At 50.5% G+C, this 23,052-nt stretch overlaps 1 protein-coding gene across 1 annotated transcript in view; it reads left to right on the top strand.

Moving 5' to 3' along the window:
* DRGX (dorsal root ganglia homeobox) overlaps positions 1-21,365 on the top strand; it is a 29,403-nt gene extending 8,038 nt beyond the window's left edge. Inside the window, exons 4-6 of the mRNA XM_027586475.1 lie at positions 124-302; positions 387-499; positions 21,100-21,365. Of these exons, the coding sequence (XP_027442276.1) occupies positions 124-302; positions 387-499; positions 21,100-21,365 (558 nt within the window). The remainder of the gene's footprint in view (positions 1-123; positions 303-386; positions 500-21,099) is intronic.
* Positions 21,366-23,052: the final 1,687 nt, after the last annotated feature.

The raw sequence follows: 23,052 nt of genomic DNA, 5'->3' as shown, positions 1-23,052 counted from the left end.
AGCTGCTGCGAGATGAGCCGTGAGCACTGGGGACAGGACCCAGGAGTTTGGGTTTGGGTACTGGTTCCCTCCTCCTGTCTGATTTTCTGCCTCCATGGATGTGCATTTCCATGGGGGACTCAGGTTTGGTTCCAGAACCGAAGGGCCAAATGGAGAAAAACGGAGAGAGGGGCTTCCGACCAAGAGCCAGGAGCCAAGGAGCCCATGGCAGAAGTGACGCCACCTCCCGTGAGAAACATCAATTCCCCGCCCCCGGGGGACCAGGCCCGGAGCAAGAAGGAGGCCCTGGAAGCCCAGCAGAGGTGAGGCTGGCGGGCCCCTGGGGTCTGGAGGCTTGGCGGGTACACAGGGTTGGGAACTCAGTGTGATTTTCTTTTCTCTAGCAGCCTGGGGAGAACTGTGGGTCCCACAGGACCTTTCTTCCCTTCTTGCTTGCCGGGGACCCTCCTGAACACGGCCACCTACGCCCAGGCCCTGTCACATGTTGCCTCCCTGAAAGGTACGTTTTGTCTATGCTCGCTGGTGGGGTGGGGCTGGGGTTTGGCTGGCGCGGCCTGGCGCTGTCCCCAAGGGGTCGCGGAGATGGTCTGGCTGGCCTGGTTTCTCAGTTCCGCCCGTCCTTGTACCTCGGGCAAGTGTGGCTCCTTCTCTCCTGTTGGTCACAGTCAGGGTCGTGAACAGCATCTGCTCCCCGACGTGCTATCTTGTTTGACTTCTACGTGGCCTGAGATCGTAGGCATCACCTCACTGGCTGGGGGCTTGTCTGAGAGGTGTTGTGTCACAAGGGACCACTCTGTGTTCACAGGTGGCTTCTTCTCCTTGGTAACAGTTTTGGGTGTTAACCTGCAGCTCGTGGATGAGGCCTTGACGGGCAGTTGTCCCAGTTTATAAGGACCCTCTCCATACATGCAGCGTGCCCGCCTGCCTCCCTGGGGACTCCTGACGTCAGAGGTCTGCAGGGCTAGGATTGGTGATTTTCCAGGGTTTGCTCTCTTCTTAATAGCTGTTGTTGTCTGAAGGATGTAAACCATTAGGGATGTTTGGTCAGGCCCAGAGAGAGGAACTCCTTGGGGACTTCTGGGGCATCCCCACTGGATGAATGTGGCCATCCACCGTCTCTGCCTTCCTGGCCTCAAACCCACTCCTCCTGGGATGAGGCTAGGCAGCTGTGCTGGCCAGGAGCAGGGCTGGCTTCCACACGGGGTCTGGGGCAGTGAGGGTCTGTGCTGCTCTTGGGGCTTGTCTATCACAGGGGGTCTGGGAGGGGAGGTACAGGTGTAGGCTGTAGGCTGTAGGCCTTTTCTTGATAATAGAGGTGGTGGGAGAGACTCCTCCTAGAGGGTCCCCTGCTTGTTCTGCATTAGGATCTGGGGTCTCTTGTCCTCAAGGGGTTCCCCTCCAGGTGGTAAGTCAGACACACACACACACACACACACACACACGCACGCACGCACACGCACACACACAGTGGCAATCTGCAGCGCAAATGTGGTTTCTGGAGGCTGAATTGAGGGCATGAAGTAGCCTCCCTGGGGAGTCTCCAGAAGGGAAAGAAGGGCATTTTAGGCCTAAGGAAAAGCACATGCAGAGCATCGGGAGAGGGGAGGAGAAGGAGGTTTGTTTGGAGAATGGTTGGTATGGTGGGTGCCCATGGGAGGGCGCCCCGAGATAACGTGGAGGTGCCCGGCAGGGGCCAACACCTGAAGGCCCGGCAAGCCATGCTCCTGGGGTCGGATTTTCCTCTGTAGGTGTTGGGGCCCTGAGACCCAGAGCCACTTCTGAGCGGTCCAGGTAGCTGGGCAAATCCCTTCACTTAGACAGCTGGCTTACCTCTGTCTAGCTCTGGCCCCCCGTGTGCTTCCTCATGCTTCCTTCAGCTCCAGGGGCTACGTAGAGCGCCACCCCCCCAGAGTGGCCTTGATCTGATACGGAGCTACGGAGGTAGAGTCCTATTTGGAAGGGGCTTCGGGAAGGAGATGACCAATGGGACTTGCGGATCAGTTAAGGAACTGGTCTGGGCAGAGGAACAATTCTGTGTCTGTCTGCCAAATCCTCTCTGCTTTGGTGGGGACCAGCTCAACTCCTGAGAGTAACCACCTCTTTTATAAATGTTCTTTGCTTGCCCCCCTCCAGCCTCACGAGTTGTACGTGATTCCCATGTCTCTGCCGCGGCTGCCTGTGGCTGGGCTCTCCGGCTAGCCGAGCTGGGGCCCCGGAGGAGGCCTGCAGTGGCTCGAGGAAGGGTGAGAGGGCCAGGTTGCTGAGCAGGGAGGGCACAGTGTCTGCAGCTGGGAGGCCTAGGGCCGTGGTGAGAGGGAGACAGAGCAGAGGCTTGTGTCTTCTGAGTTTTGACCCAGGACAGAGGCAGGGGCTGGTGGCAGGGCTGGTAAAGGTAAATCTGTCATCCCTCTTCATCCCTCACTGGTACATACTGCCCTCCAGCCCTTCCCTAGACTTTTCTGGCTGGACTCTGACACCTGGGGCCTGTCCTATAGTCTGCCTCATTAAAAACAGGCTTTCCTTTGATGCTGCCCTCGCTGAGGGGGTCAAGGGGGTGGAGCTTGGGGTGTGCAAGAGCTTACAGCGGTGACAGATATCACAGGGTGCTCACCAAACTAGGGTGTATCTTTGTGTGTTGTAGGGCACTTGTTTGGGCAGCCTGTGTACCCCATGGGAAGTCCTTCCTGACGGCGGTTATGTGCTGGGGCAGGGGGCAGCTCAGGTGTCAGGCAGACAATGAGTGAGCTGAGTGTGGGTAGGCATTGTCTTCACTTCACCAGATACTAACGAGCTCTTGCTTACTTTTCTTGAGGCACATAACCCTCTTGGTCTTTATGTCATTTTCATACTTACGAGAAAGGCACAGGGAAAAGATCCATTTCTCCGATGTCAGAGACAGGTATTTGAGGAGCTTGTTAAGGGGCTGGGCACAGGTGGGGCTGGGGATGGATTCGCCCACTCAGGGGTCAGCTGCTGCTCAGGCCAGCTGATGATGGTCAAGTGGGTATGCGGACACAGCATTACCAGAACTATTGCAATTTCTGGAGAAGTTGGAAGTCTGGATTTTTATTTGAGATATTCCCATCTTTTAAATGTGGTCTCCAAGTCTTCAGGCCCAACCTGTACCCAGTTGGTCAGAGCAGTCCGTGGTCTGCCATTTTGCTCTGAGAAAACAGCTGGGATTGGTTGAGGCGGGGGGGTCTTTGCCTTCTAAAAGTGCCTGACTCCATGTGGAGGCACCTCTGGGAGCCAGGTTTTCTGAGCTGGAAGTCTCTGAGTCATAACTGCCCGGCTCTAGTCCATGTGGGTTCAGCTTTCCCTAGAGGTGTGCTTGGGGCACCCGGCCTCTGCCTCAGAACCTGGGTAACAAGTATGTGCCCACAAGTCAGTTTCTAGATACTCTGGGGTTCAACATCTGATGTTTTGTGGAACATTTGTTAAGTGGTTTGGGGACAGGATAGCAGCTTCCAGTCTCTTGCAACCTATAGCTTCTCTTCCCACCTATAGCTTCTCTTCCCAGGCTTCCCCAGGCTACAGAAATTAAGTGCACGGTCCCAAGAGAGGAGCAATCCTATTTCCTATGACCTGGTTCAGTGCCGGGACTTCTGGGCTGTGACCTCGCCTCCCTTACCTTAGTGCACCCCCACAGGTGACTGCGTAAGCAATGCTGGCAGAGTTAGTGGCCTGAGCCTGGCTTCTCAGGGGTGCTGGCCAACCTGGGGACTGCCTCACCTAAGTGGGAGGAGCTTTGTTGCTTGTTGGTGCTAGAAGGTACCTGTCTGGGCTTCTAAGCCCATCCCTCTTGTCACAAATGAGAAACCGAAGCTCAGAGGAGGAGAAGTCACTTGCTCACACATGGCTTATTCAGCTAGGTCTCCCCTTTGGGGTCTGGGCTGCCCTCCACAGGATCCTGATGTGTCCTTTCCTCCAGACACCACGTATTCATTCATTCATTCCTCTGGATGGGCACCTGTTGGTAGGGCCTTGGACCCCTATTCTCCTTTCTCCCCAGCAAGAGAGGACAGCTATGGGTCCACTGGGTGTGAGCCCTGGGGAGGGGTCTAGACTCACCCAAGACTATTGGAGACCAAGACGACTGTGAGCTGAGCACCACAGTCCCTTCCAGCCCAGAGATCCCAATCCACTTCTCCAGGCTTGTGGCAACTTGCAAATGATCCAGAAGGAAGAAATCACGCTCAGTATCAGCTCCCAGACTCAATCCAGTGCTCGTGTCTCCTTCCCTAGGCTCTATGGTCCTAGTGGGATCATACAGCCCTGGGCTGGAGACAGCAAGTATCCTGGGTAGGCCACTGAGGTTCTGGCCCAACCCTAGACAGCACCAGGGTGACTGGTGACCTGCACCTGTAGACCAGGGCCTGAGGATCTAAGCCCAAGCTGCCGTGCGAGGCAGCTGACAGCTGGCCAGAGCAAGAAGACAAGGCAGGGCTCCCGGTGCTCCAGGGCAGGATGGGTTCTCCCAGGGGGCATGTGGAGCACCTCAGCTGTTGCTCCCAGGGCTAACTGTTACAAGGCCAAGGACTCTGAGCTACGGGTCCCGTCTTTTGGTTCCAGGCATTGTTGTGACAGAGGTGAAGTCCTTGGCTGGGAAATGTTAAGAGAGCCTCCAAGGGTGTTTGTGGGAGAGCTAGGGGGTTGTTGAGGTACAGTTTGCTTAGTCCCTTTAAGTAGTGGCCCTTGAGGGCTCTTTGCCCTTGAACGCAGTTTAATGGCTGTTCTCTTGCCTGGAAATGTTTTGACTTTGGATGTATTCTGAAAACAGGAGCGCTCTTGGAATACTGGCCGTCAGCCCCTTGAGCACGCCGCACTGGGGGAAGGAAAAGGGCACATAGGTCCATGAGATGTAGAGGGAATGAACTCCCGGCGCCCCCACAGTGCTGGGCTCCCAGAATACAGAGCTGTGTGGTAAAGCCAAGCCTGGTCTCCAACACGAGTGGGGCGGACAGGCCCTAGAGACTCTGTGGCTGTGGCCCAGAACATGCCAGGGGAGGTAGACTCTGGTTCTTTATCTTTGGATTATGGGGGAAGTGGCCCAGAAAATAGGAAGGGGAGCCTGTCTCTCAGCCACTTTGCTGAACTTTGGCACACAGACTGAGAAGTCAGTAGCAGACAACTCTCGAGTATGGTTTTCTTAGGAAATTAGAAGGACTAATTGTCATTCCTTGGAGATACCTGTTGAAAGCAGGGGTTTGGAAGCAGCTAGAGAGCTGGGAAAGCCAAAATCAGACTGAAAGTTACCCCAGTATTTGGACAATCCACCCAGCCCGGAACTGCCACGTCAGTGAAGCTCAGCTTGGTGCTTCTGCCTCAGGCCAGGGAGTGAGTGTGGAGACCTTCCGGAGCTTTGCCCTTGGCGGCATACCATCATGTTGTGTTGGGGGGCGGGGGTGGGCTCTGCTGCCAGCCAGGTCCCAGGGCCAGGTCAGGGTAGCTGAGCCACAGCTCCAGGGCTGGGGTCCTGGGGGTGCTCATTCAGGAGGCCCAGTGTTGGGAGTGTGTGAGGTGCTGTGTGTGCTCGGATGGACGTGTCTGGATAGGTCAGCAGGGCTACTCAGGCAGTAGGGAGCCAGCGAAGAGTGGGAGGTGGGCGCGCACCCCAGAAGAGTGGGAGGTCACGGCCTCTCCGGGGTGGTGGGTCAAGCAGAGCGTCCATATGTGGGAGTGTGGCCGACTAGCCTCCAGATTGCCCGGCAGGCTCCTGAATGGGCATTGGGCTGTGCCCGTCTGGGGCTGGGGCAGCTGGCTACTTCAGGCCCGGAAACTGCCCACCGGGGACAGAGCGACGTAATTGAAAACGAGGCACTTGTGGGGGTTTCTTCCTTTAATTATCCTTTAATTATCAAGCAGCCGACCAGCACAGTGGCCTCCAGCAGGGGCTCTGGGGTGGCCTGCCTGGGGTGAACCCTCGCCCCTCTGTTCCCTGGCTATGTTAAGTCTTGAGTACAGCACTGGGGGTCTCTGCCTCTGCTCCTCATCTCTAAAACGGGGATCCTGATCACAGTAAGACAGAAGTTAGAGAACTGAATGAGAAGCGCAGGAGCTAGAACACTGAGGCTCTTGGAGCAGTGTGTGGACCAGTAAATACCGTCGTTATTAACCAGATCCCTTCATTCTCGTTTCCAAGTCCCTGGCTCCCGCTCACCTTTAAAGGAGCCAGTCAGGTCTGCATCTTCCAAACGTCTCCCATTTCTCCAATGTTTACTGTACCTGTGACTTACCTTTTCCTTGTACCCTTCGTCATTCCAGATTTGGCCACAATGGGGGTTCCTTCCTGTCCCTGGTAGGATTTCCCGGGCAGGGCACCCATTCCTTCCGTGGGGCTTCATGGGCAGTGATGTGTTTTGTACTTCGGGATGGTCCTCAGAGAGGACCCATCTTGTTGCAGTTAGTGTGTTTCCTTATTGAGTATTCCATGGACGCTCTCAAATAAAAAGGCAGCAGGATCCTACCCCATGCAGGGAGGGTTTGCATAACAGTAATGGGTGTCCAGAGAAAAAGCCTTTGCAACACAAAGAATTTTCCTGTGCTGTCTTAATGGCCAGGCTTGTGTTCACAATTCATTAATGCAGAGGACGTTATTAATGGCTGAGGGAGGCGCTTGGGTTTGTTCCGGGGAAGTGCTGGCCTCATGAGGAGCAGAGCGCGATGGGGGCAGGTGAGCCACAGTCCGCGGAGGCCCCCTCTCCCTGGTGCACTTAGCCCAGCTGCCTCTAACCTGTGATTGGGAGAGCTGGGTGTGAGGTGGAAACTAATTACAGCTGCTGGGGGAGAGCTTTCATAACTCTGTCTGTGCTCATGCTGCGGGATCACAGCCACTCTCCTGCACTGGGTGGGGGCCTCCCGGCCAACCTTCCCAAAACTGGAGGGCGTGGGAGGGAGGGTAGGGCCGGCCTGTAGGGCAAGGCGGGCCACGGGGGCTGGGCGGCTCTCAGTCCTTAGAGTCGGCCAGCAGCAGAGCAAGGGAATGAGGTCTGACCTTTCCTTACCCTGCCCTCCCATCCCGTCCTGGGGAGCTGAGGTGGCTCCAGCCATCCCCTGCTGGAGGGGCAGGAGGCAGACAGCCCTGCTCCCACCTCCCCAGGACAGCTGCCTCGTTTGGGCCTCGCAGGCTGTGAGAACTCAGGAGGTGTTATGTGCCAGGGACTTGCTCAGTGTTAGCATGCAGTGGGCACTCAATAGTTGCTAGCAATTGGAGTAGCAGTTCCGGTCCTGTGTCGTGTGTGTGTGTGTGTGTGTGTGTGTGTGTGTGTGTGTGTGTGTGTGTGTGTGTGTGTGTGTGTGTACCAGGGGGAGGTGAGGGGCAGGGTGTCCGGTGCTGGGCCAGGGTCTGGCCACATCCTTCCAGAGAGCCAGGCCCCTTCGTTAGTCAGGAATATGACCTCCCTGCCTCACACTGGCCTTGGTCTTGGGCTCAGGCCAAGATAAAGTGTCCAGATTCTGGGACTGAAAGGGCTTTATTGCCCAATAAACTTCTACCCCCCCAAGACTAAACTCCAGGCTGGAGGCAGCCTCTTCCTTCTCCAACATCTCCCCTCTATTCCTCTTTAATCACTTTTTCCTTTGTGTTGTGGCTTAAAAAAAAATCACAATTAAAAAACATTAAAAATTAAAAAAAAATTAAAAATTATTTTGTTGTGAAATATCATATTCATTAGAAAAATTCTTAAAACATGCATCTAGAGTGTAGTGACCCAACCTTTAAGCACCTATGTAACCACCCTCTGGGACTTTGCCTGCACCCCAGAAACTCTCCGATCCTGGACCCCTTTCTCCTCCCCCGAAACAAGAGCACTATGCTGACTTTTGCCAACCACCTAAGCAGGCATTCTGAAACGCTATTATTTAGGCTAGACTTTTTGAACTTCACGAATAAATGAAATCATACAGAACGGATTCTTCGTGTCTGCTTCTTTGGCTCAGCATTATGTTTGGGAGATTTATTCACATAATTAGGTTTAGTGGTAGATTCTTTGTGATATGTGTATGATCAGGCCATCTGCAGATAAAGACAGCTGGTCTCTTCCTTTCAAATCCTTATGCTTTTTATCTCTTTTTCTTGTCTGTGCCAGCCAGAACCCCTAGCACAGTACTGGATAGAAGTGGTGACAACGGGCAGCCTTGCCTCATTCCATTTCTTTTATAACAGCTTTATTGAGCTATAATTCATACACCGTACCATTCATCCACTGAAGTGTATGGTTCAATGAATTTTAGTGTATTAAGTGAGTTGTGCAACCATTACTAGGATCAACCTCAGAACGTTTTCATCACCCTGTACCTATTAGTAGTAACTTCTGGCTGCTCCCAACGCCCCCAGCCTCAGGGCACCAGGGATCTTGCTGTCTCTATTGGTCATGAACATTTTTGCTATTGCAACCATGGACTTTTTTAGGAATGGAGTCACGTGATATGTGGTCTTAGTGACCGACGCTGGACTATTCTTGATCTCAGGGTTCCACAGTCATGTTTGCTGTTTTTTCATTTTGTTTTGTTTTAGATATCCTTTATCAAGTAAAGATAGTTTCTTCTTGCCTTGGTTTTCTCAGAGTTTTATTTTAATTATCATTGAAAAAAATCATGAATATGAATGAATGTTGCATTTCATTGGATACTTTTTCTGCTTCTTGTTGAGGGGATCATGTGATTTTTTTTCTCAATGTTTTAATACAGTAAGTTACATTGATTGATTTTTTTAATGTTAATCCAACTGTGCATTCCTGGAATAAACCCAAATTAGATGTGACATGTCATCCTTCTTATATAGAGCTGGATTTGCTTTGCTAGTTCTTTGTTCAGGGGTTTTGTATCTATGATCATGAAGAGATTGGCCTGGGATTTTCTTAGAATTTCCATTCCATATGTTAGTATTGTCTTACTTTGCCCTCAAACCGAGTATAATAAAAGCAGCAGTAGAGCTTCCCAGCTATTTTATATCTCTCCTGATTCCGAGCACTGGCTGGGCTCAGCCAGGCAGTTCTGTTGTTTTGGCCCGGGCTCTCTCATGAGGTTGTGGTCACGTGGCCACTGGGGCTGGTACCTGCAACATGGTAGCGCTTCCTTGTCTGGGGCCTTGCAAGGACGCTGGGAGGATGGGAGCTCTCTTTTTCTCTCTCCCTGTGGTGAGCTTGGGGTGGGGTTGAATGACAGTTGATTCCCAAGAGCGGAAAAGCAGAAGATGCCACACCTTCTTAAGGCTTATGCCCACAACAGGCACAGTGTTCCTTCTGATGCATTCTGTTGATTTAAGCTGGTCACAGGGCCAACCCAGACTTGAGTGGAGGGGACTGCACACAGATGTGATGCTAGGAGGTTGGTTCATTGAAGGCCCTCTTCTGAGACTGAGTGACACAGGCATCGAGGATTCTCTGACATCGTGATTTGAATTAGGGTGTTTGTTTTTGAAACTACCTTGCTTCCAATCCTGACCACAAGCACTTTAAGGGTGTTGGCCATATCTGACTCACCTCTAGGTCCTTCCAGGCCACTCACCTCAGTCCCAAATAGAGTCTGGTGCAGAGTAAATGATAGGGAGGTTTGGGTAAAGAAGGAAAGCAGGTGATGCTGCTCTGGGTGTAGGAGACTGGCCTCACTAGCCTGCAGTGCTGGCCACCTGTTGGACCCCAGAAACAACTGGGCCCTCCTGTTCCTCATTTAGCACCCAGTGAGTACCCCATTTTGCCAGAATCTAAACCAGAGGCCAAACCTCTGGTGACAAATTAGACACATCCTGACCTTAAGGGATTCACAGGCCAAGGGTAGCCTTGGAGAGACAGTCAATAAAGAATTCCATCTCATGTGACACAGTCCTGTGCTTTCATAGAGGCCAACAAGGGCAGGCAAAGTGTGGGGGAAGCTTGGAGGGGGGAGTACCTTTTTCCCTGTAGGAATAAGGAAGCCTTTCCAGAGGCAATGTTTTAGTTGGGCTTAAAGGAAGTATGGGAGTTGCCCAGCGGGTGAGAGGACCCCAGGCAAGAGAACAGCATGAGCAAAGGCACTGAGGCAGGCAGGCCTAGTGTGTTGAGGAAAGGGCAAAGGATGAGGTTGGGTGGGGCCACGTTCCCAGGAGAGGATGGCATGGCCTCAAGGTGAACCCAAGTTCTGGAGTCAGACTGGCCATAGCCCAGAGCTGCTTCCTTCTCATCATAGGGTCCACCTGTGAAGTGAGGATCACGATGCCATACCCAATAGTGCTTGTGGTGAGCAGGGTGTCTATCTGTGCCTGGCCTATCCAGGCATCCAGTATGTGATGGTAATTGTTAGGGTTCTGACGATGAGGCTGAGAGGTCACTTGGGATCTAATTAAGGTTTGGTTTTGGATTTCTGGGGCAGAGGGTCTTACTTCCTGCAGGCATTTCTCCTCAATGGGAGAGCCTCTCAGCCTCCAAGGCATAGTTAATGAGGTCTGAGGTGTGTGCAACTCCAAGAAAGCAGCACAGCCCTCCAGGGGCCCTTGGCTTGATTGTAAAGGCATAGGTATTTGGGGAGCAGGGAACCCAAGGGGCAGAAGGTAGCCATTTCTTATGGGGAAAGTGGTTGGGTCTGCCTTAACCTTCTCCATGCCCAGCTGATATCAGGAAGACAAGGGTAGAGAATCCCAGCACTTAAGATTTGTAAGGAATCTTCTTAATGAGTATGTTATCATTCCAAGATATAGTGGGGAAACTGAGGTCCAGAGAGGGGATAAGACTGTCCAAGGTCATGTAGTACATCTGTCAGAAATAGGGCAAGTCAGGGACCCAGGTGTCCCATCGTCCAGCTCCCCACACCCTGTATCGATTCTGTTCCTTTTACAGGCACCTGCTGTCATTCTCTGGCTTTAAAAACAGCAACTCACTTTCCAGAAGCCATTTCCTATGGGTGCTGATGGGTTTGCCCTTCCTGCTAATCAATGGGGCCCTGGAGTGCAGGGAGCAGAGCAGAAAGTTTCTGGCTTGTGCCCAGATGCAGTGGGAGAAGCAGCCTGCCCGTCCAGAGTTTTGGCTGCCACTCGAAGGAGGGAGGGCAGTGCTAACTGGCACCGGGCTGCCCAGAACGCAAGTCCCTGCTGCTCCTCGGGTTGTGCCAGGGTCCTTGGATCTGGGTGTTGTCATTTTTTGTTTGCCCCTTCAAATACACCCAAGCAGAAAGGGGACCCTGGCGCTGGCCCTGAGACTGTCACAGCACAAGGAATGTTTGACTGAGTTGCCTCCCATCAAGGAGCATTTGCTGAACAAATGAGCAGATGTTAAGATAGTGGGTATACAAGTGCTAGGTGGAGTTCAGACAGGGGTGGGACTTGACGTCAGTTCTAGCAGAATAACCTGCCAAATTAATCTGGGGATTTTGACATGAATCAGATTGAGCAACTTTGCCACGAGCACTGTTTCTCTCCATGAGATACCAAGGAAGTTTAGGACCTGGGAGATGGTAACTCTGAGGACCTAAAGTATGCCAGCTCAGTCAGGAAGGAGAGACTCTCCATCCCTTTCTGCCTTCCCCAAATACTCAGTCTTTACTTTGTACCCAAATGGGACATTTCAGTTCTGGCATAGGGGTGAGAGTGGGTGAGATTGGGTGAAGGGTGCTTACGGCAAGTTTGGGAGGTGAGCTGGGTACAAAACTGAACATAATAATAATAATAATAATATAATAAACACAACTCATGTAAAAGGCAATATAAACCATAAAATGGAGATGGGAGAAAGCACATCAGGGGTTCTAAAGTAGAAGACATTTGGGTATGAATTTGACCTTGTGCACTTGATTATTGGTGAGGACGCATAGTCACAGCATCTAAAAATCTGTGCTTAAATGTGGTAGGCATCTACCTACACCCCACTCATGACAAGGGGCTGGTAATTACAAATCATAAAATATATTTCCTATCTATCATCTATCTATCTATCTATCTATCTATCTATCTATCTATCTATCTATCTATCATCTATCTATCATCATCTATCAAAAGACATGAACTATGGTACTTGTGTTAAAGGTCTCATAAATCCACACACTCGGTTCCTTGTTCAATTCTGTTATACTTAACCTGAACTTTCAACAAGAAATCAGTGTGCTAGAGCTTTACTTGTAACCAAAATTGTAGTTCACGTGCTTTTATGATGAAAATGTGTTATCGCCAGAGACGAGACAGAACTAACTTAATTTTTCCTGTCAGTCTCTATAGTAGATCAATTAAACTGCCAAGGAGATCAAATATTTCAGACTGTATTTATTACATTAAGTATTTATGTTCAGGCCAAGCCTTTAAAGCATGATGTCATATAGGAATGTAGGCCGATTAGATCAATTCAGCAGAATTTGCTGTAACTTAATGGAAATCTAATTGTGTGTTTTAATTTAGTGTCCAGGAGGTAGTATGTTCTCCAAACAAAACCATTTTCAGGCTGCATTTAAGGGCCAGATAGCTCTTGTGCAGACATTGGTGATGAGACACATTGGTAGGGCCAGAGGGAAGAGGCTGTGGTTTTTTGGGGGGTTCGTCTGCTGGCGGGTTGTTCATACCCCATGCAAAGGGACTTGTTAATCTTGAACCCCACAGAACAGGAGATGGACTGAGTGTTCCTGGTGCGTTTTCCCTGGTGCTTCGTCCACCATCAAATGACCGAGGCCATTAGCAGTTATGGAGCTGCAGCTGGGTGCTGAGGACATGGCCCTTATTCCTTGGCAATTTCCATGGGGCTCTGTCCTAAAGGACAGCATCTCTTCTCATCATCTGAATGGAAGAAGGCTGGAAATCACAAGGCACAAAAAAGGACACTATTTTCATCACACTAATACCTGGTCAGGATAGAAAGAGTGGAAAATACAATAAAATACAAAGAAAAACATAAAAATCACTCATGACCTGAGTACGCAGAATCAACCACTGTGAATATTTGGTATTGGTCCATTTGTTGTCTTCCCATCTATAAATATATATCTCTAATGAATTTGTATTTTTTATAACTTATTTAGAAATTAAAAATGTCAAACCAAAAAGTTTAAATTTATCAATATTTTCTACTTATAAATTTTTATACATATTGTATCTACAATCCCACATGGATATGGCATATAACCATACGTATTATGTACATGTGTATATACATACGTATTATGTATATGTGAATATACATATGTATTATGTGTATATGTATATGTGTATATACATACGTATTATGTATATGTGTATATACATATGTATTATGTATACATGCATATGTACATACAACTCATACATACGTGTACCAAAATGGAATCCTATTGACTTAATTGTTTCTTAACTTACTTTTTAAACTTAATATTTCATTATCATATTCATTATGATTAATTTTTTCATGGCGCTAAATATCCTCCTATAATACAATTTTGTCATAGGTTTAGTGTGTTCTCTGTGGGTGACTCTAACTTATTCAGTCAGCTCCCTATTGTTGGGCCATGAGGTTAGTCACAGTTATTGTCACCATATGCCACACTGGATTGACTTACTTTGTAGCTAATTTAATTTTTAGCCCATTCATGACTTATACCTTTTGGATAGATTAAAATAAAAAAGGGAAAAATCCCCTAGAGCCCCAACTCTGGAAATCTAGTAATTAAAAAATGACACTTTTAAGTTTGTCTTACTCCTCAAAATTCTGTTGGCAGAATAAGTTATTTTAGTCTTTGGTCTGATGGGAAAGGCTCCGCTGAGGAAGCCGGGTAGCCGTGGATGCAGTGTGGTGGTCGGTTGGGCCTCCTGTGGGGCCAGGAGCAGAGCTGGTGGGATGCTCCCCGCATACTCCTCGGCTCTGGCAGATTTCACGGCTCATCCAGGGTGTCCCGGGGGATGCTTACAGGCCAGTTCTTCAGCGGGTGACTGAAATGAATCAGTAATTAGAATAAGTTGTGAATTGTGACTTAGAATTACCCTTTCATTTGTATGGGGCTATGAAAATAGTAATTGTTTGAGGTCTTAGTACTAAGTGTGCTATGGAATGTCTCCCAAAGGTGGGTGTTATCACCTCTCCTCACAGACGAGGAACCCGAATTGTGGAAAGATGGCGAGAAACTCCATGACTGGTGAACAGTAGGGCTGGGGGCCAAACTTCAAAGCCCCCTTTCTTCTGCCTCAGAGGCAGGCTGCATCTGGCTTTCAGGCCGCAGGGATGGCCTGCTGTCATTCTCATTTTATGGAATCTTGATAATGGATGACTCGATTTTGGGGTAGACATTTTCTCGAGGGTCTTGGTCACCTCCCTGATATAATAAAGGGGGGATGCGTGGCCCCTCTTGTGGCTGGCTTAGTGTCTCCCCATCACTAACAGTCACAGGCTGGGGGCAATTGTCAAAACACTTTCAGGTGTCATCCCTCTGTGACAGTTTCTGCTGTGGGTCAGAGCTGTCAGGCTATCCTGAGGTATATACCGCTTTGCTTCTGTGCCCTGGTCCCAGATGGCTCCAGGTTACTGTGCATTTTGAATTTGTTTGGTTGTCATAAGTTTTTGTGTCTTTTCTCAATATTACCCATCAATGAATCTGCCTTTAGCAGGCACATTTCTCTCTAGTTTGTGGTAGTCTCTTAAACTGAACAATTTATGTCAGAAGTGCACTTGGAAGAATCGTTAAGTACTCTGGTGAGGGCCTTGAGTATGGCTTTTCAAGGGCAAAGTGCATGTGCTTTGGGGTCTGGGTTTTTCCTTGGTAACTATTGGTTCACTGCCGTCCTGAGCACCCCAGAGGACGAATCTCTATTTTGTTATTTCTGGTTTTCAGCGAGGGTCCAGGTCCCTGAGGTTGTTTGGGCAGGAGGCATTTGGGGAAATCTGGTGATGCTATTGGTACTGTGGAATCACGAAGAAATCAAGAGTTAGTTTTATGAGAATTCTATTTGTGGAAATCATGTTTTTCTTTGTTAAAAAAGGGTGATAAGAGTTAAGGGAGATGCTGGTGGTTGGACAACTTAAGTTCTATCACCATCAACTGAAATTCTGAAAACGTGTTAAAGTTGGAAGAACTCAACTTTATAATTCACATCCCATTCTAAAACCACTCCTTTTTTGTTGAAAGGGATTTAAAACCTTTTCTCATCCAATAGTCCATATTGTGCATGAAGATTCTCTAACGTCCTGTCGAGGGAGCTTCAAGGGTATGATGACCAGGAACCTAGCAAGCCCTCTGCATATGCACAGCATGTGGTGGTAAAGAAAGAAAAACTTGTTTTCCCCATACTTCTGCCCATTGTTTCTATTTCACCCCCATTACCAAGTGAGAGATAGAGATGGTTACCTCATGTCCTTTGTGTGCCCTGTGTTCAGCTCAGTAGAGTAGCCCCAGTTCTTCCATTTTTCAATTCTTATTCCTCTCTTCCTTCCTTCCCTCTCTCCCCTCTTCCCTCCCTCTATTCTGATGGTCTGACCATGACAGAGAGGAGAAAGAATTTATCCTCCTTTTTTCCACAGGTTCTGCCTCTGTTAAGGCAACCCATAACCATATGGTGTCATGGTGAGCTTACTGCGAAGTCATTTTGACAACAAGCTCCACTGAGCCCCATCCCCCTCTGTACAGTTGGATCCTTGGGCACAGATCATAGACTTTAGGCACATTAGATTTGTCTTCTTGTTTGATTTTGATCTTGTTCTGTTGTACAGATTGCCTCTCTGTCTTGCCCATATCTACATTCTGGATTGGCACATCTTCTATGTTCTTATCCAAGTAAGGGCAGGGCAAAGAGAGTGATTTCCAATGGTTCCTCTGTCGGTATTCCCCGATGTGGTTGTTTGGATGGGTAGGAGTCCACCCATAAGCATCGACCCCCTTTGAAGGACACTTTCACTACAGTTCAGACTAGGGGTGCAGATGAGGAAAGAGGGTGACATCTGCCAGGGGCTGTATGCCAAAGAATCTTGTTGGCCTGAGTGCACGTCTCAGGGTCTGCCACCCTGCTGTGGAAACGTCCACCCAACAGGCATGGTGCAGAGTCTGGGGCAGAGGCCTGGCTCAAGGGAGGTGTACAAACCATGCATTGCTTCCTTAGCCAAAGACGCAACTGGCGGGGTGGGTTAAGGGCATTAGCCCATGGATGTGAGGTGGTATGTGGCTGGGGTGGGAGCACTTGGCCCGAGAGACTTTGGAGGTCCTCACCCACTGGAGGAGTCATAAAGGAGTCTCGACAACCATGGGCAGTCCTTGTGATCCGGATAACCTTGACCCGAGCACTCCTTTGGGTCTTATGGTTTTATTTATAAGAACTTATTTTACTTTATTTTATTTTTAATTGTGATACAATATGTAGAAGATAAAATTTATCATCTTAACTCCTTCTAAGTGTACAATTCAAAAGTATTCAATACATTCCTTTTGTTGGGCAACCATCACTACCATCCATCTCCAGAACTTTTTCATCTTCCAAAATTGAAACTCTGCCCACTGAACAAGAACCTCCTATTTTCCTCTCTCCCCAGCCCCTGACAACCACCATTCTGTTTTCTGTCTCTATGAATATGCCTGCTCTAGGTGTCTCGTGTAAATGGAAGCATGCAGGATTTGTCTTCTTGTGACTGGCTTATTCGCTTAGCATAATGTCCTTGAGGCTCATCTGTATTATAGATGTGTCAGAGTTTCCTTCCTTTTTAAGACTCAGTGTTTCTCCTTTGCATGCATAGGCCTGACAGTGCTAACCACAGAGCGTCCCAGAGTTGTTGGGTTCCTGGTCCTCAGTTTCTCCATCCATCTGGTGTCAGGGGTGAACTGGATCATGTGCACAGACTCTGCTCCCTCCTGTAGCCTTGGTTCTGTGAGTTAATGTATTTCTCTTATTGTTGAATCTTGGTTTTGAGGACCAGGAGTGTAGTTATTGGTGGCTTTCTTGGGAGCCCACCTGTTGCAGGTGTGACCTTGCAGGTGTAGGCTGTGGGTCCCAGGAAAAGAGGCTCTGTTTTGTCCAAGTGGCACTTCCTCATCCTGCAGGTGGCATATTCATCACTGAATCACAGACTGGTTAACTCCCTGCTTGATGCTTACATTGGAGCAAAGCCTCGCTGGAGGCAGGAATCAGCCTGACCATCTTGGGCTAGTCTGGCGCAGGGCAGGCTGCCTGGGGTGGATCCTGAGCACTGTGGCCCCTCCCAGGTCGCTGACCATCCACAGCTACAGGCAAGCTCCCCTCCGACTTTCAGTACCTGCCCGGCTCAGGCTCCCCAGCCTCTCACAGCTCCTCCTCAAATGTGCCTCTTCTTAACATTCATTTAAAATTAAAAGTTGTGTTTCCAGTTTTTAAAGAAATTCACATTTGTTGTAGAAAAATGAGAAAAATTCTAAACAGACACAGAGAGGAACATGTCCGGTATTCCCGCTGCTGAGAGGGTGCACTGTTCTTCATGTGTGGTCCCCTCACACATGAGCTCCCTTGAGGAGGGAGGCCTGGAGGGGGCCCCAGTTTTCGGATGGCTCCCAGGGCTCATGGCACGGGCACCATCCCCGCAAAGGTTGCAGTTCCCCATTGAGCTGCAACTGTGTCTTTGTGTGGCTGTGTTGAGTGAGGGCCGATGGGAAAAGTGGACTCAGGATTGGACCCAACATGACTTTCTGTTTGTTTCCTGCTGCTGGAAATGGCGCGAGGCTAGAAGCCCACCAGCGGCGTGGGGCTGTGAAATGGGCTCTCAGAATTCCCTTTGTAAAGTTGGCCTCTGTGATTTGTCCCACGCTCATCCTAGTGCCTGCTACCTGCTCTATTGACCCTCAGTCAGAATTGCGGTAGGAGGCCACAGCTTTGTTTTATTTTTTAATTTTTTTTAAAGATTTCATTTATTTATTTGAGAAAGAGAGAAAAAGAGAGAGAGAGAGTGTGAGAGGGGAGAGACTTAGAGGGAGAAGCAGACTCCCCACTGAGCAGGGAGCCTGATGTGGGACTTGATCCTGGGACTCTGGGATCATGACCTGAGCCGAAGGCAGTCGCTTAACCACGAGCCACCCAGGCGCCCCACAGCTCTGTTTTAACCCCCTGTTATCGTCCTGGAGAACTGAAATACCGCCAGAGGTTCTGGTCCCACCTATCAGTAAACTGTACAAACTTGGGCCAGTTAGTCCTGGAGCTTCAATTTCCTTACCTGGAGAGTGGGGATGAGTAAGGCACACCCCTTTGGGTGGCTGGGATGCGGACGGGGGCCACCATGGGTGCTGGTAAAGGTGAGCTTCCTTTTGTCTCTGAGTAGGCTTGGAAAGGAAGAGAGAGATGCCCTGGTGTGCTTGAGGGGAGAGGAGGGGAGGTGTGTGGCCCCAGCATGGGGAAGACTATCCCTGCAAAGAGATGGGAACATCCCAGCGGGTGCTGCTGAGACTGCTTTGTGAGGGCTGATCCTACAAGCGGGCGCTGGGTCTGGGGGCCCTCCCAGCCTTTCTTCCTTCCATAGGTATTTTCCAAGGGCCTGGCCTGTTTCAGGCACTGTGCCAGGTGTTGGGGACAGAGTGTTGAATGAAACAGGAAGATACTTAACCTGTTGGGAGTCTGCAGTCTCTTGGGAGGGGAGACAGATGACAAACAAGTCAACAAACCACCAACGAGCCCCCCCTACCATTTGTGGCCAATGCTGTGAGATTTGAGCAGAGTGGAGTGTAACCAGGGAGCCTACTTTGGATGGGGAAGTCCCGAAGGGCCCCTGAGGAGGTGACGGTCTAATGGAGCCCTAAAGAGAGAGGTGTGAAGAGAACATTCCAAGGCAGGGGGCGAGGTTCTTCACTCACAGGCTGAGCCCGGAGAAGGGTCCAAGCTGGGGAAGAATGTGCCCCCTTTTCAGACAGAGGGACACAATGGTTGAGGAGCAGGCCCCCTGCCTGGTGAGGCCCAGCTTGGCCACTTACTATTCCCCCTCGATCTCCTCACCTATAAAAGGGGGTAACTGGTAATACAGCTCTGTGTTGGCTCTGCTGTGATGTTCTGTGAGCATGTGAGAGAAGTCTTGGCCAGCGCATGGGAAGGAGGAGAGCACAGTGCCATCCTGATCACGCAAGGGCTTGGAGGCTGCTGGGAGGAATTTGGATTCATTTGACAAAGAGGGATTTTGGTACCCCAGTACACCCGATCTCCGCTGCTGCTTCTTCCAAAGCCGGTGAGCACTTTCAGAAAGAGGTGAAGGACTGGCTTGTGGTCTCCTCCCTTGTCAGAAGGTTGCCCATTCACGTGGGGCCAATGGACATGGTAGACCCAGGTCTCAGGCCTCAGGGATGGGCACTAACTCCCAACTATCCTCGGCAGGACTATGGTGGTCCACCTCCTGCTCCCCTGGTGGGATCTGGCTTCGCAGCTGGCCCAGGATGCCTGGGTGGGAAGGGGCGAGGAGCTGTGGGGATGTGCTTCTCCGGCAGGGATCACACAAGAGGGCCCACCACTTGTCCTGTCTTGGGAGCTCAGAAAATCTCCCAAAGTATGTCATGCCACCGGCCGAGTCTACCCACCGGGTGTGGGTGGCTCCTGCCCCCGTGCCTGGCCGGAGTAGGCAGTTGTAGCGCACGGGGGTCCCTCAAGGACCGAGGTGGTGCCAGCACTGCTGGGTGCGGCTCACTTCTCTCAGAACTCAGATGGGCAGCAGGACCACGAGATTCCACGGCCAGATTCTCTCTATCCACTATCCTCCACACACACACACACACACACACACACACACACACGACAACCTTCTCTGTTTGCCCCCATCTTAGGAATGGCACCCTCATTCATTTGGGTGCTCAGGCCCAAACCTAGGCATCGCGTGTGAATCCTTCCTTTCCATCACCTTCTTTGTGGTCCACGAGCAGTCTGTGCGGGCTGTAACCTTCCCTAAAACCCGGAATCTGGCCGCCCCTCACCATCTTCCCTCCAGCCATGTTGAGCCAAGCCACTCTCCCCAGGACTGCTTTACCCCACTAACCTTCCCACCCTGTCCGCCACGCACTCTCTACTCCGACCTGCTGAGGCTTCCTTGCACTGAATCCTGCTCAGCTTGCAGGGCAGTCTGGCCCTGATGACCTTGACCCGTCTGCTTCTGCCCTCGCCTACAGTCTGCCGTCTTTGGCTTCAGTCAGTCTGAACACCCTGCTGCTCCCCAAACAGGAAACTTCTGTTCCCATATCCGTGCCTTTGCACTGCTCTTCTCCCTGGCTGTGTGTTCTTCCCGGCACATTCACGTGGCTGTCACTCTGATTGGTTGCCCTCAGTTCTCTGCCAAGCATTGTGCTCCAGCCATGTTTTCCATAGCACGTCTCACCGCCTGCCTTTGTATCAGGGACTCAGGGCTCCGGTGTGCCTCTCCACTAGAACTGCACTCCATGAGTTCGGGTCTCGCTGCCTGGTTCCTACTGATTGTCAGGAACAAGGGCTGGGTGCTCATGGGAGAGTCGTTGAATAAATGCACAATTGAGGATGACCCATGAAGAGAGAGTATCCTCGAACAGAGCCTGGTTGAGGGGTGAGCTCACTGCATTCCTGGATGGGTTCATATACCGTTAGCCAGCAGGCTGGGGGCTACACGGTTGCTCCTAAGCCCGGTTCCACACGTCGGACATATGCTAAGCGCTGTCCAACTGATTCCTTCAGAGTTTCTTAAACCCCAGTTCATGGTGCCCTGAGCATCTCAGTTAATTTTTCATGACTCTCTTGGGCCCTAAGAAATACCTAACAGTTTTGTTCATTAAATGGTTAGGTCCAAGCAACTCAATAAGTATTAATGTCTCGACAGCTTAGTAGCCGCTTGAAAAATGGCTGGGCTCCCTTTGTCTTCAAAGGTTGAAAACGTCCCTGTGGTGCCCCTGTCAGTTCTCAGGGGTGCTTCGGCACCTGGTTTGGGGAGAGTGGGATTTCTTCACTGGATCCTCATAATGAACCTGTGAGGTAAGTATCATTCCATTTTGCAGAAGGAGAAGCCAAGACATTGGCTTGAGGCTGCACAGCTGGTTGGTGAGGGAAGCAGGACCGGTCCCCAATGCTCTGATGATTCCTTACTCATCTTTGGGGTCCTGAGCACTTATCATGTCACCTCTCCCTTTAGGGTCCTGAACCAAACAGAATCCGTCAGCCCCTTGCCCCCGCCTTGTGTGCCGGGAGACAGAATGTGGGCAGTGATGGCAGCCCGTTGTTTTTCCTCCTTTCAGGGAGCCCACTGTGCTCTTGCTGTGTCCCAGACCCCATGGGGCTGTCGTTCCTTCCTACGTATGGCTGTCAGAGTAACCGCACGGCCAGCGTGGCCGCCCTGCGCATGAAGGCTCGCGAGCACTCGGAGGCCGTCCTGCAGTCGGCCAACCTCCTGCCCTCCGCCAGCAGCAGCCCCAGCCCTGCGGCCAAGCCGGCGCCTCCTGATGGCAGCCAGGACAAGAACCCTCCCTCCAAGGAACAGAGTGAGGGGGAGAAGAGTGTATGAGGGTCCCGAGTGTCCAGGCCCGAGGCGCCCTCCCCTGCCCCCTGCTTCTCCCAGCCTCAGCCCCTGTGGAAAACTCCAAAAAGCAAAGGGAAGCCTGCGGCCCAGGGCCTGCTCATGGACTCAAGAAGGGAAGTGAGACCTACAGCTCCCTTGGCATCTGGAGAGTGCTTCTCGAGTCCTACCGGTGGGGCTGTGTTGTCCTGGCTTCTTTGGTGACAAGTCCGGATGGAACTCGTGGGCACCAGAGCCCACTCTGTGGTGAGATCCCCCGGGGTTTCCATCTGGGCCCAGAAGTGTTGGAGGGAAGTAGAGTTGCTCACCCCCCTCGCCTTCCTGTCCCTCTCCTGGGCCGCCTTTGAAGGTCTTACCAACCCAAAGAACTGTGGCGTGGGTCATCCTTGAGAGATGCCCTGGGCTGAGGCTTGTGCTACGAAGCAGGACTGTGCCTGTTGCATGAAGAACCAGGAAACTGGTGTAATCCCAGTGAACTCTTACTGCTCTCCACCGAGATTAGCAGCAATACCCCCCCTTTGTCTCGTTGGAGGATATTGGTTGTAGGCTGGGTTAGTTTAGATGGTGAGAAGGTGTCGGGTGAGGAGGGGTCGGCACAGCCGGCCAGGGAGGCTGGGCCAACAGACAGGCTGCCAGCTTCGCGAACTGGGGCCACCATTGTGATGCTGCGGGCACCGAGCCAGTGTGGGCTCCCGCAACAAAGCGCCCACCTGCAGGCCTGGCCTCTCTGGACCAGACCTCTAGGTTGGTGGGACGTTGACCAGTGGAAAGCAGTACTCTGATCTAGGCAACGCCGAGGGTCTTCGGAGAGGGAAAATCTCCCACAAACATCTCCGACGTATGTACACATCTGGATGAACTACCTTTCCTCAGGAGGGACCTCTCCAGTGGTGTTATTTATTGATTTACTATTTTTACAGAAGGAAAAAAAAAGTAGGAAACAAGAGGAGAATGGTGTATATGGAGAAATGGAGCATGGGGAAGAGGGCTTCCTGTGGTGCGAAGAGGAGTCATTCCAAAGGGCCAAATTTCGTAGAGATTTCAGTTTCCATCTACTGGGTGTGTTTTCTCTCATGTGGATAGTAAACTTGAAGAGATCCAAGGGAAAATGTGCAATAGCGTGAGCTCTGACACTCCCCGGCAGGGGGTTCTGGTACCTAAAAGGTTGCAGTCTTGAACGGCTTACTGATGGCGTTTCCATGCAAACTGTTATTGCTTTTATGGCAATTATTTTCCTCTCAGTTATTATAATCAAAATGTTCTAGCTTCGGATCACCCTGCTCCCCTTTCAGCCCCCCACCGATACTCCCGAGTGTAGTGTGCCTCGTCTCTGATGCCCGCAAAGCATTTGATAAAATACACTGTCTCAAAAAGAAAAAAAAAAAATCAAGTCCTTCTTCCTGCTGTATTTTGCTTGTTGAGTACAAAGATGAAACGATTTGCCAAAAAGTGGCAGAGTCGCTTCCGTTTCCCTGTAATTACGAATGTTTGGTTGAACGATGTAAGCTCAAGCCCTTATGTACACTAACTCTTCAATCTAATTGTTTGATTAAACTCGTATTTCCTCCAGAAAGGTACATAAATAAGTGAACTGTTGAGCAAATTAAGAATACTTAACAGCATTGCATCTGAAAAGTAGTTACGCTGATTAAATTTTGTGTCCTTGAGGACTTTC

The sequence above is a fragment of the Zalophus californianus genome, chromosome 15 (genome assembly GCF_009762305.2).
Source record: "Zalophus californianus isolate mZalCal1 chromosome 15, mZalCal1.pri.v2, whole genome shotgun sequence".
Taxonomy (NCBI): domain Eukaryota; kingdom Metazoa; phylum Chordata; class Mammalia; order Carnivora; family Otariidae; genus Zalophus; species Zalophus californianus.
The sequence above is the reverse complement of the archived record's forward strand: the minus strand, read 5'-3'. Positions and strand labels throughout refer to the sequence as shown.